Source organism: Sarcophilus harrisii, chromosome 3, assembly GCF_902635505.1.
Source record: "Sarcophilus harrisii chromosome 3, mSarHar1.11, whole genome shotgun sequence".
NCBI classification, from domain to species: domain Eukaryota; kingdom Metazoa; phylum Chordata; class Mammalia; order Dasyuromorphia; family Dasyuridae; genus Sarcophilus; species Sarcophilus harrisii.
This window is the reverse complement of record NC_045428.1, coordinates 218540092-218558155: the sequence shown is the minus strand read 5'-3', so window position 1 is coordinate 218558155 and position 18064 is coordinate 218540092. Positions and strand designations below refer to the sequence as shown.

The 18064-nt window shown below is 41.0% G+C and overlaps 1 protein-coding gene across 2 annotated transcripts; it reads left to right on the top strand.

Annotated features, from left to right (window-relative positions):
- Positions 1 to 4256: 4256 nt before the first annotated feature.
- On the top strand, positions 4257 to 17394 carry SHOX (short stature homeobox). Of its 2 annotated transcripts, none has more exons than XM_003765611.2 (5): positions 4257 to 4728; positions 8839 to 9047; positions 13403 to 13460; positions 13630 to 13718; positions 16689 to 17394. In XM_003765611.2, exons 1-5 carry the CDS (start codon positions 4452 to 4454, stop codon positions 16932 to 16934), a joined length of 879 nt encoding a protein of 292 aa, XP_003765659.1. In that variant the 5' UTR covers positions 4257 to 4451; the 3' UTR covers positions 16935 to 17394. The 2 variants fall into 2 exon arrangements, with proteins under 2 accessions (XP_003765659.1, XP_012401581.1); XM_012546127.2 differs by having other exon boundaries at positions 13630 to 13721.
- The last annotated feature ends 670 nt before the right edge of the window (positions 17395 to 18064 follow it).

Below are 18064 nucleotides of genomic sequence, written 5' to 3'. Positions count from 1 at the left end.
GGCTTTGATAAATGTTTGTGGAGATTGAAGAGGAGAGGGAAAGAGAGAAGGAGGGGAGATGGGAGAGAGAAAAAAACAGAGAAATAGATGGAGACAGAAAGACAGAGGGAGATAGAGACAGAGACCGGACAATTCAGAGACAAAAAAGATTAGAGAATTCTCAACCGAGACAGAGAGACACAGACACAGAGACAGAGAGAAAGAGACACACACAGAGAAAGAAGGACTGCAGAGGAGGAGGAGGGAGGAGCAGAGAGAAGGCGAGAGAACAGCAAGAATATATAAATATGAAAACACCTACATACGTACGTACATATATTAGTATAGGGAGTTGTAGGCTTCCTTTCTGAATTTTGTTGTGCTCCAAGTGCCTGGATAAACCAAGTTTTGAGAAATTGGCATATTAAATTCTTTTCTTTCTTTCTTTTTTTTTTTCTTCTTTTGCTCCAAGAGGCTATTTCATCAGTTTTTTAAGGGACCCTCCTCCCCAAAAAAACTAAAACCCAAAACAAAACTTGAATATTTGGTTTTTATTTCCATCCACAAACTTTGCTGAAACATATACTGCTTTTTCAGTAGGTGGAAAACATTAATTTAAGATATTAAAACAACTACTCTATTACTCTGAATCTTGAGATCTTTCCTTTTAATGTCATTCACACCCCCTCCTCCTTTCCTCCCTCCTATTTCTCTCTCCTTGCCTTTTCAACAAGGCATCTATAAAACTAGAACAATCGTCCATTCTGCAGCAAACCTTTCGACCAGCTTGAGAGTAGTATATAATCCCAAACCCATAAAGCCTACGTATGGCAAAATGTAAATACAGAATTCCATAATGTACATATTTCAGTAATGCTTTAAACACAGAAAATGTGTGTGGGAGGGAGGTCCCTGTTCCTGGCTAAAATATAAAACATTTCCTGTGTTCCTATTTAAATAATAAGAGTGGATATGTGAACATAAAGAGAGGAAAGAGGCCACTGTAGTTGATACCCACACTTGGGAAAGAAAAAAAGAAAGAAAGAAAGAAAGAAAAAAAGAAAGAAAGAAGAAAGAGAAGGAAGGAAGGAAGAAGGGAAGGAAGGAAAGAAGGAAGGAAGGAAGAGCGAAAAGGGAGAAAGGGGAAGGAAGGAAAGAAAGAAGAGGAAAGAAAGGAGGAAACTTTCATCTTTTTGACAACTGATAAAGTTTAATTTTAGAGTTATTTGGCTCTCAAGGAAGAAAGTTCGAAGTCCCTGAACAATCTAGGGAGACTTAAACGAGTTAATGGTTTAATGAAAAGGGTTAGAACTGCACATCGATCTGTCAGAAATAATAACTGACTCCTTAAACAAAGAATTAGGGGTGTTTTCTTTTCCCCAGGTATCTAGCACATACCTGTCACAATTAGGTCATTGTTTTTCTTTTTAAAAAATGATTTTTTGAAGGAACTTAGTTTGATTTCTGAAAGACTTTCTTCCTTCCATAACTGAACTAAAAAAAAAAAAAATCCTGAATGGGGCGGGACTCCCAGAGGAGTTGAGCTCTTGGGCGTCCGTGTAGGATCAAGACACATCTCTTTCAGGCCTTGCAACCAGATGTGGGGCTAAAGGGTAGGGAAAGACCACCTTCGGTCTCTGTGGGTTGTGACTTGTGATTCCACAGCTAGCCCTGATAGTCTTTCTTCCACTTTGTAGCATGGGCAAGAAAAACAGCTAATCAAGTGCAGGTTAGATTGGTAGAAGATGGAATGAGTCGAGGAATTGAGACGAAGATTTAATTTGGGGAAGCTGGAGCGAATATTGTGAACAGAAAGTTTGGGGAATTACCCGGGTAGTCCTCTGGGAAACATTTTCCTCTTGACCTTAACTGAAAGAAAAGGAGGAACTGAGAGAGACTTTTCGGTCAAGGAGGTTCATGAGAGGAAAGGGTCGATCGATACTGGATAATGAGGAAAATGTTTTTCAAAACTTTTTTCCCCTAGAGAGATCCTGCTAGAGAAAGTTGGTATGGAACCTGAACTGTCTGAACTTTTGGGGGATTCTTTCCTTCCCTCCGTCCTCCTCCTCCTCCTCTTCCTCCTCCTCCTTCTTCTTTTCTCTCTCATTCTCTCTCTCTCTCATCTTTTTTTCTTTATTTTTTTCTCCTTTCCTTTCTCTCTGCCGTTTTCTCCCTTTCCCCTTTCTCTCTTTCTTTCTTTCCTCTTCCCTGTACCTGAGCTCAATCGTTGCTCTAGAAACTAGGAGAGAATTCAATTTCAGATTCCCAAGAGTAGATCTGTGTGAATGGTAGTAGGTGAGGGCTGGAGAGAGGCTGAAGGTAGGGGACGGGGAAGGAATGGGAGGAAGAGGGGAGAATAGACCAGGAAGAGGAGAGAATACAAATCTCCATCCCGGATCTCCGAGTTAAGCGGAGCAGTTTCATATCCTAGACGTACATGTTCCACACCCTCCCTCCGATCCCGCCCCACCTCCCCTGCTTGCGCGTGTGCCCTCCACCCTATTGGGGATGCGTTTTTATTTATACCCGCGGACCTACAATAAGGCACTGGTATGCATTATGGATGAGGGTGATATTTGTAATTCTGTGTGATATCTAAGCGCCTTCGCTTTGATTAGAGGACTAGGATGACAAAGACCTGTTTGTTAAGTTGTGAGGGGCTTCCTCGCCTCTAGCTTTTGAAGTTGAGGGGAACGAAGCAGAGCCGAAAAATCTTTCAGCTTAGCGGCGCCCCGGTGATTCGCAGCCCAAGGTCCCGATGATAGTTCTATAGCACCTTGGGAAAACTTTAAGAATTCCACGCTGGAGCTTTACTCCTTAGGGGGTGGGGGATGGGAACAGGGGAAGCCTTATTAATTGTTTCCTCGAATTCCCCTTCTTCTCCTGTGCAGGTGTATTACACTCAGGAGGAGCCAACACCTCCGAGTGAATCAGACATCCCTGGTCTGATGATTGTAGAGCTCCGCGAATTCCCGGAGTGATCGCACACTTTCCTGGTAAGGAAATAATAGTCCCTAGCTCCGGCAGGGAGACCTCATTTGGATAAAATTCACAGAGCGGAGGGTGGGCATGATTATGTGGTCTGATTAACTAATGCTGTAGACGAGGAATTGACACAAGAAAATGCAAAATGAGCTCCCATCGATAACCGCAAAATTCCCTCCAATGTGAAAAGCCTTTGTCTCAACTCCAAAGGGGGAGGGGAAGAGAAAGAGAAAAAGAGGGAGGGAGAGAGAATTCAACTTTATTTGCAGATGGAATTTTGCAGTAAGGAATGACATACTTGGTTTCCAGGATTTGAAAATTAATTTCACGTTTCAGTTTAGACAAGCGGTTATCCCAAAGCACATGGTGAAAAAATCACAAGCAGAAAGAAAATCGTGGCAAAGCCAAAATACTGCTACCCCATAATAAACTACACAGACGAATTAGTGACAATCTCGTCCTAGAGATGACAGCATCTGTTCAACTTACTTAAAATCTATACATATAAAACCATTCCGATCTTTGCCAATAGGGCGCATGTTTACAAAACAGTTTTCAGTAAGACTCAGCGGACTTGGTTTGCAATACAATGTCATTAAAACACACTTTAAAAAATTTAAATTTCCCAGGCATCATCTCTGGGTGAGAACACAGTAGCCACAAACCAGATTCTGTAATACTTGCAATGCTTCCTAGATGACTGCTTAGAGGTACGGCAATCCTGACCTCAGAGTCTCAGAAACTTTCTAACCGATAATCAAGGTTCATTTAGAAATTGGTGCTCCCTTTCCACCACATTTTGGTCATCGACCAATCTAACAATTAAACCTCCTCTTCCCCCACAACACCCTCCCCCTCAAAAACAACGCCGGATCGCCAGAATCGCAATAAAATCCTCATCTCCAACTTTTTATTAATTATCTCTTTTATTGCGCATCCCTTTCCTTACTCCCTCGGCATCTATAAATTACATCGAAAGAAGACATTCTGAAAGACGTATTCTATTAACTAGATACGTTTTACTCACAGTGCTGGCTAGCAAGGACTTCCTTACAATCAATAAAGTCTTCCAATGACTTTCATTTCTGCAACCCATTTATAGAATGCAGATACCTGTTTGGTTCGCTCTCGCTCTCCCCTTTAAAAATTTTGATCTTTACCCCCCTTTACCAACGTGCAAAGATGCCAAACAGTGATGAAATGAAAAGAAAGCCAATTGCTGGACTGGAGGTGGGGGAGAGATAGCTGCTAGGAGTCCGCCTGCGACTGTGGAGTAGTCAGTAATTGCTGGAGACAGGGAGAGCTGGGGGTTGGGCTGAGGTAGCCATGTATAAATAGTGTGATCTCAAATTGAAAGGCATAAATAACAGCAGGAGTGATCTAACCCTATACAGCACATCTTCTACGTGCAAAAAAAGCGTGCAGAGGACAGCCAGATCTCCTACTGAAAACAAGTGGATCTCTGTGGATAAGATCACCGGGCAGCCATGGAAGAACTTACAGCTTTTGTATCGAAATCTTTTGACCAGAAAAGCAAAGAGGGCAGCAGCAGCGGAGGCAGCAGCGGCAACAAGAAGGAGACTATCACATATAGGGAAGTTTTGGAGAGTGGGTTGGCTCGATCTCGGGAGCTAGGAAACTCTGATTCTAACCTTCAGGACATTACCGAGAGCAGCAACCATTGCCCAGTGCATCTTTTCAAAGACCATGTAGAGAGTGACAAGGACAAACTGAAGGAGTTCAGCACGGGCAGGGCTGCGGAAGGTAAGCGAGCGAGCCAGAGCCCGCGCCACCGGACCCCCTGCCGCCCGCGCCTCTTCGGGAAGCCTGCTTCTTGTGCTCTCCTTCCCTTCTTTCCACGGGCGGGGAGGCCCCGGAGCTCCACAGATTGCTTTAAATTAGATGTTAAACTCTATTAATTTAAATCCTCGGCTCCCGCTGAAAGAACAAGCCAATCAATTGCACGTCTTTTTTGAAAGGAAGAAATGAAAAAGGGAGAGGGGTACTGTGAGACAGGACCAACGGAGATACAGGGAAAGAGGGGAGAGAAACAGAGGGGAAATAGGGAGGACAAGGCGAGTGAGGATAGAAAACGTGGATTTGATTTTTTTAAAAAGGGTTTTAAATTTGATATTTAAAATCAAAACTTTGTAGTTGCGGAATGAAGAGCAAGTGTTTATCTGACATAAAAATGAAATTTAATGTGGGGTGGTGAATTTGTGGACGTGTCTGGGGTCTATGTCTGCTTGTATGCGTGTATATGTCCTGAGCGTACATCCCTATGCGTTTAGCCTAACATATATATGCATAAGGTACACTCACATTTCTTATATGTGATTATGCCCGTAGTCACAATAACGATGTTTCTTTAACTCTCTGTGTACATTTTAGACAGATAAGAGATGTAGGATACCTTGTTTAGTTTGAGAAGATTAAAAATAAAGACTCGTAAGATCGAGTCTTCCGCTTTGCTGGACGTCAGAATGCTTTTTCTTCTAGTTGAAAACTTTCTACCTTGGACCCGGAGGCTTTTACGTTGGAAATTTAGATCTTTTAGACTCCTCGGGAAATGCATTCTAATGCATTAAGTGCAGGTGGCTGATTTAAGGGGATTACAAGAGTTGGGATGAGTTCTCTCTGCATGTTTGCGTGAACTCCATGGGCCTGAGGAAGCAAAAATCTTGGAATCAGATAATCTTGTCAAACCTCATATTTATTAAATTCAAGGCATCCCAGTCCGGTCTGTCATTCTCATCTTGCAAGATTTTGGTCAAACTAGTTTCATCTTTACCTTTGGTAAAGGGGGAGGTTTCGAACCTGAAAAAAAAGTTTGAGAAAGTGTCTTTTGAAATAAACAGGTGTGTTCTCAAAGAATGGATCACTACTTCTTCCCCCTCCCCCCCATTGTGATCTTTTTTTTTTTTAAATTACAAAGATAATTTCTGAGCAATTTTTGAACAATAGCAAGTTTTAAACGGATATTTACAGATTGGTTTTAAAATTTAAAAAAGAATCAGTGGATAAGAAATCCATTTACTTGTATTTCCCAACTTAAAGAAAAAAAAGGGTAAGGTTCACAGTCCTGTTTTCTATGAGCTATTATCACTAAGTTTTGTTTCCATTTATTTAAACTTTAAACCAAATCCCCAAGGTTTAGAACCCGTTTAAAAGATCACCTTCCTTTCTAAAGCCTTTATTTTTATTGCTTTCTATGTCTTGGATTATAGAAAATAGGCATGCCGACTATTGACAAGGGGAGCGTGTCTGAATCTTTATTTCCCTATATAGACACAGATCAATTTTAATTAATATACAGAAGAGTTTTCTTTAATGGAGACATGATTGGCCATTTAAATTCATCAAGGAGTTAATTCTAATTTCAAATCTTTATATTGGTCTTCCTTTCCAATCATTCCCCAGTGATTCTGCAGAAGGAATTGGCCAATTGATTCTCCCCTACCTTCCAAAGACAGCAACAGCAAAGCAAGATTCAGAATTAACTGGGTAGACTCGACTAACAATTTTAAAAGGGGGAAAAAAAAGGAAGGAAATGAACAAGGGAGAGAATGAAGCAAGGTAGGAAGGAAGCAAGCAGGGAAGGAAGAAAGGAAGGAATTTTTTTTCATAATTAATTTCAAAGGTGGTGTGGGAAGAACTTCCTTTTATTTGCATAATTCAATTGAGTGAGATGGTCTTGGGATTCAGGGCTGGGATGTCCTGGGTCTTTAAGGCTTGGTAGAAAATTCATTGATTTTCTGAAAAGCTCATGTTAGGGTCAGTTGATGACCTCTGGAGTTGAATTTTCCTGCTGGGCCTCATATTTTAGGGTTCTGAAATTATTGAAATCAAAACTGAAACAAGAATGACTCTCTAGGAGCTCTCGCATTCTACCCTTGCGTCTCTAAGAACACTGTTTCCATTATTATTGATAATAAAGGTTATATTGTTTAAAAATGTAATTCTTTAAAGACGCTCCTTTGAGGTTTTTCATTGATCACTGAAGATCAATTCCCATGAAAAACAATCTAGAGAAATTCCAAGGAAAGGCATGTGTGAGTGTGTGTGTGTGTGTGTGTGTGTGCACGCGCATGCCTATGTTCCCACATTTCTCTTTTCCTTGGAGAGACTGGATACTGGAGTCCCTTGAGGACTCCTCTAGTCCAATTTGCCCCAAATTTTTTATGCTTTCTAGAAAACAGTTGAATTTAGGGATGAAAATTAGAGAGTTGACCTTCTGAAGCTGTGGGGGGAATTATCCTCCTCTCAAATCAAAAGCAATCATGAGGATACTTAATTGGAAGCAAAAGGATGAATCGTCTTTGCTCCTAGCTTCTAACTTAGTGTTTTAGTGGGTATTTCCTTAATGAAATGTGGCACCCTGTCATCAGACTTTACACTTAAGAGAGAAAAGCTATTACACACCTGTATATGTAGCTGGCATCCTTCTTACATGGTGTTTTTTCCTTGTATTTTAAATGTGTCTGGTGTGTTTTTGAGACCTATGCAATAGATTTTGCAGGAGATGGGAAAATAAATCCCAAACAAAAATGCATAACTATGGAAAAATTACTCAGTTGTTGGTTCTCTACTAATAGATAAGCATATACAGTATTATTATTATTTTTTGAATACAGGGAAGTGTATTTCTTACTACACTGACCACACTGACATGTGGAAGAAATATATGAGAGAGGAGAGAAAATAAAATAAAGCCCAAATTTATATCGCCAAGTCAAAGATCAATAGAGGGGGGATGATGCTACTTTTAGAGATTTTTTAAAAATAAGAATTCTTTAAAATGGTTTAGAACTCTATAGAAAGGTAAATTCAATGAAAACAGTGAATAAATAGCTCTCAGCATCCCCCAGAGGTACAGCTCCTAGTGTCTGAAAGTCTGTGCATGAGTCTATGTTTTTTTAAGCTGCAATTGGTTGCAGATGCTGTTTGCAAATTGTTTTTCTTCATTGGTATAGGCTTTTAGGTCTCTAGCTCTTGACTGCCACCTCCTTTTCTCTAAGTTAGGAATAATCTAAGACTGCTTTTGGAAATTATGTCTAATGCTCTATCCCTCTTTAAAATTATATATGTTTATTTTATCTTATTTATTTTATTACTGAATTGTGATTTTATGGGTTAGAGAGTTGCTTGGGAGGAAATTTCTGTACCAGTGCAAAGAGATACCTTCTCTGCAACTTGGAGTCAAGAGTTTGCTGGGAGCATTGAGAGGTTAAATGATTTGCCCAGTGGATGTGTGAGGCGAGATTTGAATGTAGGGTTTTCTGACTCAGAACTCAACTCTATCCTCCATGTCACAATGACTGCTGAAAATTCTATGCAAAACACATATATGTATATAAACATATCTTAAGTGATGTTCACAATTGCAAAATGGAAAATAAGGAAAATTATAAAAATATTCAAGTCAAAGACTTTTGTCTGTAACATATAGATCGCTGCAAAAGTGCCAATCCCCCTTTTTTCTTGCATGACATATCAGTTGTGTGCAAGTCATTTCATCTTTCTGAGCTTCTATTTCCTCATCTATAAAATGAGGGAATTTGACTAGATGAACTACATGAGTCTTTCCAGTTCTTAATATGTTTTAACTAATTGCCTGAGTAACCCACTTTTATAGCCTACCTTCTCCCCACTCTTGCTTTTTCAGGGAAAAAAAACCTTCCAATTTCCAAACGCCTCCAAAAAACAATTACGAATTTGGAGAATAAATAGAGGAGTTGTAATAATAAGCAAGAGAGTGGTGCAGTGGGGGTGGTGGTAGTAATGGGGGTTGTACCTAGAGAAAAGAACTTTTTGAAACATTGAGGGGAAAAAAAAGTGCTTTATATTCCCCCTCCTCCACCTCCCTTCTGGCAGGGATCTACGAGTGCAAAGAGAAAAGAGAGGAAGTGAAATCTGAAGATGAGGATGGACAGACCAAGCTGAAGCAGAGAAGAAGCCGAACCAATTTCACCTTAGAGCAGCTGAATGAGTTGGAAAGACTTTTTGATGAGACTCACTATCCAGATGCCTTTATGAGGGAGGAGCTGAGCCAGAGGCTGGGACTCTCTGAAGCTAGGGTGCAGGTAAGTCATGTGGGTTTCAGAGAAGGCTTTCTTACCTGTGCTACTTTCCAAGAGCTTGGATGGAGAGTTTTCCCCTTATTAGTCCCGTCTGTTCATCTTTCCTGGCTGCAGAAGAGTCAGGATTTTGAAAGTTATGATCTGGAGGGTGTGTGTGTGTGTGTGTGTGTGTGTGTGTGTGTGTCTATACATCTATCTATTATTTTATCCCTTCTGGTTTGCTTTGTGAGGTGTTAATAGTTGGCCTGAATTCTGGAGAAGATAACATGAAGAGGTGGACTGAGATGAGAAATAATGTGCTAATGGATACTTATCTACCCTAATACAGTGTCTGCCATTCATACTCCTTTCCCTCTTTTGACTGCCAAGGATTTAGCTATTCACTTTCTTTTACACCACAACTACCTTATTTCTCTGTCTCCTTGTCTCTGTTTCTGTCTCTCTAGCTCTCTCTCCTTCCCCTGCCTTCCCCCTTTCTCCTCTTCTGTCTTCTGTCTTCTTTCTTCGCTTATCCACTACACTGGGCTATGCTGGGGTAGAAGAAAATACTTGGCATATTGAAAAGCTAGTCTCTCTGGTCTCTCTGGGACCGGATTATCCAGAGTCGGGATGGGGACTAGAAGGGTACCCATCTGACTCCCAGAGCAGGCGCATGAATTCATACCATCCCATCTGGTGTGTGGAAATATATGTGTGTTTGTGTACACATACTCATCACAGTATTGAATATGTCACATTTTCTCCAGAATTTGAAAAGGCAAAGTCGTTATTTTTTGTATTGTTTAATTTAGGAAAAACCTGTTCTGGTTTTGAATGCACTTTATTTGAATTGTTGCTCCTGAAGGTTAAAATCTGCCTTTCGTTTTGTCTCTCATTTTCCTTGGAGAAAAATTGAAGGGTGGGGAAGGAAGAGGGGCAAAGAAAGCATGAAAAATCCGGGGACAAGTTTCAAATAAAAGGAAATTAAATCAGATCAGTCAGTGTTGTAGGACCCAGAAGGGGCAAGGCAACTTTCCAAGAATGACGATTCAGCCTATAGCTAGTTATTTGTCCCATACATTCAAATAATGCCTTCTACCTCACTTTTTTGAAAGAAAGTAACTTGTGTTTTTAAGTAGCTGTTTTAAAATATTAAATAACCCCGCAAAGAAGTCATGTGTTCCTTCCCAATCTCATTCTAGCCCATCCTCCCTCCCATCTTTTCAAGAGTTATCTGCATAAGTGGCATATCCAGCTTAAATAAATCGTTCCTTCAGGCACTTTTCTGAGCTATTGCTGCTAGCTTTTCTCAGCGGTGGTTAAAATAATCCTTCTGTATAAAAACAAGTAGAGAAAAGATCTCTTATAAACTATATGTCCTAGCAAGGGACCTTTTCAGAGGAATAGTGCAGGAGGTGGGAGGGAAGTAAGAGGCTGAAGGATGGGACATCCGTGTTGGGCCTATATTCTCAGGAAAGATTGATCTAACAGCACCATATAAATTAATGAAAAGATTAAACTTTTGCTGAAGGGGACATCAACTTTTATGTCATCTCCCAGTATCTTCTGCTTGGGATCTGTAATATCTTTCAGGCCTTGATGTACTGTTTCTATAAAAATAAATTACTTGTAATTTAATTCTGCACTCTTTCTTTCAGTAGTTTATTACTGAGTAGCACCTTAACAGGATGTTCATAGTTACAGAAAATTGGTTCCTCAAGTGCTTACAGGTCTTGGAAAACCCTAAAATAAAAATAAAAAGTGGGGGTGGGGAACATGTAGTTATTGATTCAGATATGAATTAAAATTTAACTGCTGTAAATAAAAACACATAGAAATATAAAAGAATAATTGTATGATCACCATAGAAGAAGCACATAATAAAAAAAAAAAGAGGAAAAGGTAGAAAGTGCTCATAACATTCATTAATTGAAATATATATTGAATGCTGAAATAGTTGGGGGGGGGGCTTAGGGGAGGGCAGAAAGCAATGATGGGAAGAAAAAAAAGAGCTATATTTTAATACCATCTGAATTGTTTTATAATCCTTTTCTGTACAGCCTGTCCCTTGTTGTTAAAGGATATAGTTTCAATTTAGTGTGGAAATTTGCTGTAAATAAATTGAGGCTCCTATGGTAGCTGGTCCTTATTAACCTTTTATTTTTAGTGTTGTACTGGAAACTCATATCACCCAGCTGTCAGGGTTATAATTGAAAGTTATGAGACCATAGTGAGGAGCAGGCGGTAATTCAATTACAACAAATATCTTTGGGTTTATGGTGCAGGGCTAAATTAAATGTCATTATTCACTGTCTCTAATGGAAATCAAAAGGAAATCAGATTAGAGCATTTGTGAAAGAAATCACTGAGTGGTCCTTAATGAAGAAATAACTGTCTAAACCAGTGTACTGTGCTTTACTTAGCATATTCATGACTAATTGGAATTGATCGTGAATCACACCAAGCCTGATTTATTATCGCTTAACGCAGTGGCTAATTCATCACTTTTATTTCCTATAATCTTATTTTTTTTTTCCTTTGACTGATGAGAAAGTGAGCTTTGCCTTCTAGATTTAAACATGGCTCTATTTTTGAAAATTGCTGTTGTTCAATGTTGCTTCTCTCTTCTCCTCCAACCTATTCTAAAACTATTTAAAAAAATTAGCTGAGGACGAATTTCATATAACAATCATCTAGAAAAGGGAAAGTAAAAAAACAAAATCAAATATAGATACTTCATAAAGATAAATAATGTGCGATGGGCTAAAAAATTTGGGGTGTCGTTCTCAAGGCATCAGGATAAAACTTTCCTCGTAGTTTATAAAACCCTAGGGAGAGAAAGTCTCTACTGTATTCAGACTAGCCGGTAGGTCATTCCGAGGCACGCTTCCCTTGGTTGATTGAGATATCTGTATAAAAGTCCCACAAATGAAAAGTTCAGATTACTTTTTAAAGTCAGACTCCAAAATCTTCTAAATAGTTCAAGATTTGCAGAGTTTTAACTGAGACAGAGACGGCTTAATATTCGGGAGATCAGTTAGTATTCTGGCAGTTCAGAAAAGGAGGGCAGAAAGCACTTTCAACCCAGCAAAGGCACTGAAGTATCCTGGGTAATTAATGCTTTCGGAAGCCTTTCTTTGCACTAATTACTCCGTTGTAAATGACCATCATTAAGGCAATTGAAGCAAGCTTGGAGGGGAAAGCTGCTGTAGGAAGTGCAGTTAGTATTAATTAACCGTGTGATCGCTTGGCAAGTGTAAGAACATCAAAGGTTGGAGGTGTTTATTTAACTTCAGATTTTATCAGCTATGGAAGTTAATGTTTGTCCACAACCATGAGCTCTGTAAGAGCAGGGGTGGAACAGTGGAGGATGGGGTCGGAGGGAAAGGGGAAGGGAATAAAAAGAAAGCGCTTTGAGAAATCATTCCAAAATCTTTAGACCCGATTTGCGAAATTAACCATCTTCCCCAAACCTCTTGCCTTTTTTTTTTTTTAAATCAGAACTGCTATTATATGGGGAAATTTTTTTTTTTAAGGGCGACAATTTAATATAGACTAAGATGAAGCGAAACATTAAACAAAAAGGCAATCGAAAAATTTTTTTTTTTTTTAAGCAGTTTTGGTTATTGGATCACTTTCCCCCCTCCCCTCTCCCCCGCTTGCATAATGACTCCCAAACTTAGATGGAGTTCGTTATGTTTTTTAAAGGAATGTATTAAAAAGTCATCGAGAGAATTTTGGGTCATTGTTGAGGACTGAAGGGGAATTCTTGTCTCTCCCCACCCTCCAGCCCCTTATTTATTTGGCTCTCAGGTTGCTGCACTGCTGTTTACACTCCCGTTCAAATCCCTACCTGAACTTAAATGGGATCCTTAAAGCTTCAATTGGACAATAAGAGGTGACAGTCAATCTCTAAGTAAAGTTAGGCATTGAAGTTTGTTAGATAAGGTGTTGTAAAGGCTGTTTTATTTTCTCCTCATTCCTTGATTACCACAAGACCTTAATTTCTTTGCTCGGGAAATAATCATAACCAAATAAATCTTTCTGAAGATTCCCCCCCCCCCCTTTTTCTTTTTATTTTTCTGTTTTTTTCTTTTGTAATTCTCAAAGCCAATGTCTCTTTGTAATAAAGAAAAAAGAAAGCAGTCAATGGCATGTAGTAATTTGGGGGGAAATTCCATGGACCGATCTGAGAACGGATCTGAAATTGACTGGAGCCAGAGATTACAACTCTTTGTACACCTTCAGAGTTGAACCATTCATTCACTCCGTGTGTGTGTGTGTGTGTGTGTGTGTGTGTGTGTGTGTCTGTGTTAATTTCTCCTATTTTCTGTTCTGGTCCCTTGCCCTCAGGAAAACTGTCTATTTCTCCTCTGCAGGTCTGGTTCCAAAATCGAAGAGCTAAATGTCGAAAGCAAGAAAATCAGATGCACAAAGGTGGGTGATTGAGTGTGGTTCAGGAGTTCTAGGACTCACCTTCAGCAGTGAGGACTTTGGGCTTCAGGGCAGGGAGGGCAAGAAGTGGTGATGAGATCGACCTGTTCTGAGAAAAGGGGGTAGAGAAGATGGAAGCTGCTGACTTGGAATCTTTCTTTTTCCCCCCCAGGCGTTATTTTGGGAACTGCAAGCCACTTAGACGCCTGCAGGGTAGCCCCTTACGTTAATATGGGAGCCCTGAGGATGCCTTTCCAACAGGTAGTTCGTTTTTCTTCCTTTTAAACCTTTGCCTCATTGCTTTCTCTCTCTTTCCTTTTCCTGTTTCTTTCTCTTTCCCCCCTATCACCTCCTTCTCTCTCAATTTGCTGTCAAGAAAAAGGAAGTGAAACACTTTTTATAAGCGACATTTATATATGAGTTGGCACATATTAAAATCACACTGTAAAACTTCAAAAATTACTTCTGGAGGGGATAGAAACACCACAAGCCAGATTAAAAACAACAACAACAACAAAATCCCACCCATCCACGAACCACTTCCCCCACGTTGCCTTTGCAGGCACAAACAGGAGAAATCAGAAAAGTATGTAGGGTGACGATGTTTGGAGACCAATAAGAGGACTTGAAGAAGTAATGTCTTTGCTACTACTCCTCCAAGACGAGAACCGCATGGGTCTTGGAAGATTCTTTACCTTCAATTTACCTAGAATGCGTTGCTTTAGCACCACGTAGACTTCGCTCGGAAACGAAAAAACCTAGGAGAGGTGAGGTCCTCTAGTCTAGTGAAATCATGCAAGTGCCTAGGTCCCCTGGATTGCGAAGTGATCCTACCAGACCAAGATGCGCTCTTCTTGAATAATAACGGCTCTTTAACTCGAGTTAAATCCAGTGGAAGTATGATTTAAGTAGCCCAGAGGAAAAGCAACCCAGGAGACAAAGGAACTGGAAAACAAGTCATCTGATCAGGGAGACGCAAGACATGTGATTTAATAAGGTTGGAAATATCTATTTAACACTAACACAAATCCCAGAATCACCCGTAACCTCCCCCTCCGCTTCCTCTAATAAATTGGTAAGAGAGCAGTAAGGGAAACATCTTTGTCCCCTAGGATTTTGGGCAGGGAGCTAGGCTCAAATCTGAGGTCTTCGCTTTCTTTGAAGCAGATAGCTGAAAAGCAAAAGAAAAGGTTTTGCACCTAAACTACGCCACAACGAGTCTTTTAGGGCTGAGGGAAAAATTCGACACTGAATAATTGGTAGTCCTCTTTTCACAGCGAGGTGGTTGGTCTGAGACCTCCTTTCAGGAGCTGAAGAATGAGGGAACTGTATAGATCATGTAGCTCTGTACCCCCCCTCTTACTCTTCACATTTGGGATGTGGGGAATAGGTCTGCAGGAGGCGTGAGTGGGAGTAAAATTATTATTATTTTTTTAAAGAATTCAGTCTTTGTTTTTAGTATCCCAATATGGAGGAGGGGGCGTGAGCTCCCTTTTTATTTTCTCCCATCCCAGTTTGGAGAAAAATAGAATTGGTGGAAGGAAAGTGAAATATTTAAGGTGGTAGAAATTATGCCTAGTTTTTTTTTTTCTCCCCAGAGGGCAGGGATTGAGATTTATATTTGGATCCTAAAGAAGGAGACTAAAATCAGTTTGTCCAATCCCATGTGTTTGTGGAGGTGAAAGAAGCTCCAAAGTAAACAGTAACTATTGGTCCCTTATAAAAGCTTAAAGAGTTTTTAGAAAGGTATAAATAAACAGCCCTAAAAAAAAAATACTATTTAGCACTTGCTGGCTCCAAGTCCAATAGGCAGCTCATTTTTGAAATATTAGTTGACTGCTGTATCTTCATTCCCCCTTTTCCTCCCCACATTGGGTTCCATATATGTTTTTCTTCTTTACCCCCAAGTCAGTTTAGGCATATAGTTATCGTTTTAACTTTGTATCTTCAGTACCTGTGTACTTTGAGATTGTTCACCTCATTCACCTCCTAGTTTATGCAGTCCGACCTTGGCCCTGGCCCTGGCCCTGGAGTTCGAATTTCCAGCTTTCTTAAGAACACTGTTTATGGTGTTCAGCTAGGTAGCATCTAGTTCCGTGGCCCAGGAACTAATCTATGTGGTGGAGAGCAGTACACAAGGGTTCTATTCCCCTAATTGTTCTTGGATGTGGTGTGTTGCAGCCCTAGTGATTTAGTAAAACTTTAATTTGAAGATCAGACTCCTGCTGACTCAGACCTATCTCCTCACAATCTGTCTGCTGAGGACAGTAACCCAGCAGAGTGGTGCAGTGAATTCTGCCTTGGGGCCAATCTCCAGTTACTGATGAGGTTGAAATGTCGAAGGGTCAAATAAAGTGAAATTTTGGTTTTTACCAGACAGCATCTCTCTGGGGCTCAGCGATTGGTTCCTCACCTCCCGCTCTCCCCACTTTCCTCCCCTCCTCCCCCCATCAGAAGACTGCAGAAGGAATATGAAAATACACCCTTGGAAGTCAGGTGGCAAAGCAGGGATTCGGTGTACTTTACCTTTTAGTGCACCAGCAGAATCACTCATTGCCTACCTCGTCGTTTCTTTTTACCGGTCTTTGCCTGAGGTCTCGAGGTTGACTAGGGTCTGCCACAGATTTATAAGAGTGCAGCGACCCCTTCTTTTCCTGCCAGGGGACTTGGCAAACTCCGGTCTCCAGGGAGAGAAAAGGCTGTTTCTTTTTGCTCTTCTTATACAGGGCAGGGACTCCAATTGGGCAGTTTCATCTCCACTGCCAAAGCTAAACAGACTGGAGACATTTCTTGAAAAAAAACTTTTTTTTTTTTTTTTTTTTTTTTTTTTTTTTTTTTTTTTTGGTGGTGAAAAAAATAGATAACACTCCGGTAATCCGAACAAACCTTTCCCCATCTTCCACTTCATCTTCGGCTATAGTCAAGCAACTGGGCTCTCTGAAAGGAGGTGGGAAGAACGCTGGCCAGGGATCTGGAGGCATGAGAGCTCGTCTCTGGGTCTCAGTTTCCTCAACAGTAAAATGAGGTAGAGAGAAATAGATGGCCATTTCTAGTTGCAAAATTTAATTAATTCTCTCTTCCGTCCCTTTCTTGGGTTCCTATTGGGTGAAAGAGATGGGAAACAGATCGAGGTAGGAAGTAGGGCATTTAGTTCCTCTCCATGTAACCTTATCTGTTTGTCCATTATTTCTTCTTCTCGAATCCCTCTGCACCACCCCCTCCTTCTCGCAGGTCCAGGCACAGCTGCAGCTGGAAGGAGTGGCTCACGCACATCCTCACCTACATCCGCACCTGGCTGCCCACGCCCCCTATCTGATGTTCCCACCGCCTCCCTTCGGCCTTCCCATTGCCTCTTTGGCGGAGTCAGCCTCCGCCGCCGCCGTGGTAGCCGCCGCTGCCAAGAGCAATAGCAAAAATTCGAGCATCGCTGACCTGCGGCTCAAGGCCCGGAAACACGCCGAGGCCCTGGGGCTCTGACCCCCCCGCGCCACGTGTGACACGGAACGGACTGGAACTCCCTCCTCCCTTTCTCTCTCTTGCTTTCCTCTCCCCGTTCTCCGCCAAGCGCCAGCAGCACAGACCAGGACTCGACCCCTCGCGTTCTCTTGCCCCCCCATTTGGTTCTCCCTCCATTCCTAATATCCTGATCTGGGCCCTCCTGAAACCATCGGCTCTTTGTTCTTGAAAAGACTCCATTGAATGCTTTGACGGACTCACGGTCCCAGGAGTGCACGCTCTGAGCCCAAAGGCTCCTCACTCACGTTGGACCCCAGTTGGTTCTAAAGAGTTTAAGGCTCCAGCACCTCTCCTCTCTGGCGCTTGGTGCTCCTAGTACAATTAAAAACTGGAGGCCGTGATGGGCCTGAAATCAGCCTCAGTCCTGATTAAGAGTCATCTTATTTAAAAAAAAAACACACACTAAAACAAACAACAAAACCCTCACAAAGACTTTCGGGAAGAGAAATAAGTGATGGGCGGGAAGAAAACAAGAAAAATCCTAAATGATACTAATCTGTGAACATTGGAACTTTGGGATTTTGACCCTGGCAAAATTGATCACATCAGCATTACTCATCTTCTGCTGTCAGTTTTGCTACCCTGTGCATGTGTCTAACTAAACACATTTTGAAGATCATAAAATATATTAGACAAAAGATCCTTGGGGCTGGTCTCCATTAAAGATGACATTTCTTTGTTGCCAACAGTATTATTTCACTGCCATGAATATCTTCCATCACTGAAGAGCTGCAGCGGAACTGGTTTGAATTTAAATGTGGAATTTCAGATCTGAGGCAAGAGGCAGTACTTTCCTTTCCAAGAAAAAAAAAAAAAGGAAAGGAAAAAAAAGCAGCAATAACAAAATGTGTCTCTCAAATGGCTACATCCTTTGAAGAAGGGTAGGGGTTGGGGGGGGGGCGGAGAAAGACCTGAATTGCTAAAGCTGTAACCATTAGTGCTGACGAATTATGGGAACAATATTAATGCACAGTTTGACCCCATATTAACGGAACTAGATGAGATGCATTGTGCCATAGGAACAGGTTGATTTTATAATTTTGCAAATATTTGAATCTTGAATTGACATTTTGCTGTTTTACAGAATTCAG

Excerpts from the sequence above, each read along its gene's own strand:
- SHOX (XM_012546127.2), top strand. The coding sequence starts at position 4,452 with ATGGAAGAACTTACAGCTTTTGTATCGAAATCTTTTGACCAGAAAAGC. Across the intron at positions 9,048-13,402 it reads TCTCTGAAGCTAGGGTGCAG|GTCTGGTTCCAAAATCGAAG; the intron begins GTAAGTCATGTG and ends TCTCCTCTGCAG. Across the intron at positions 13,722-16,688 it reads GGATGCCTTTCCAACAGGTA|GTCCAGGCACAGCTGCAGCT; the intron begins GTTCGTTTTTCT and ends TCCTTCTCGCAG.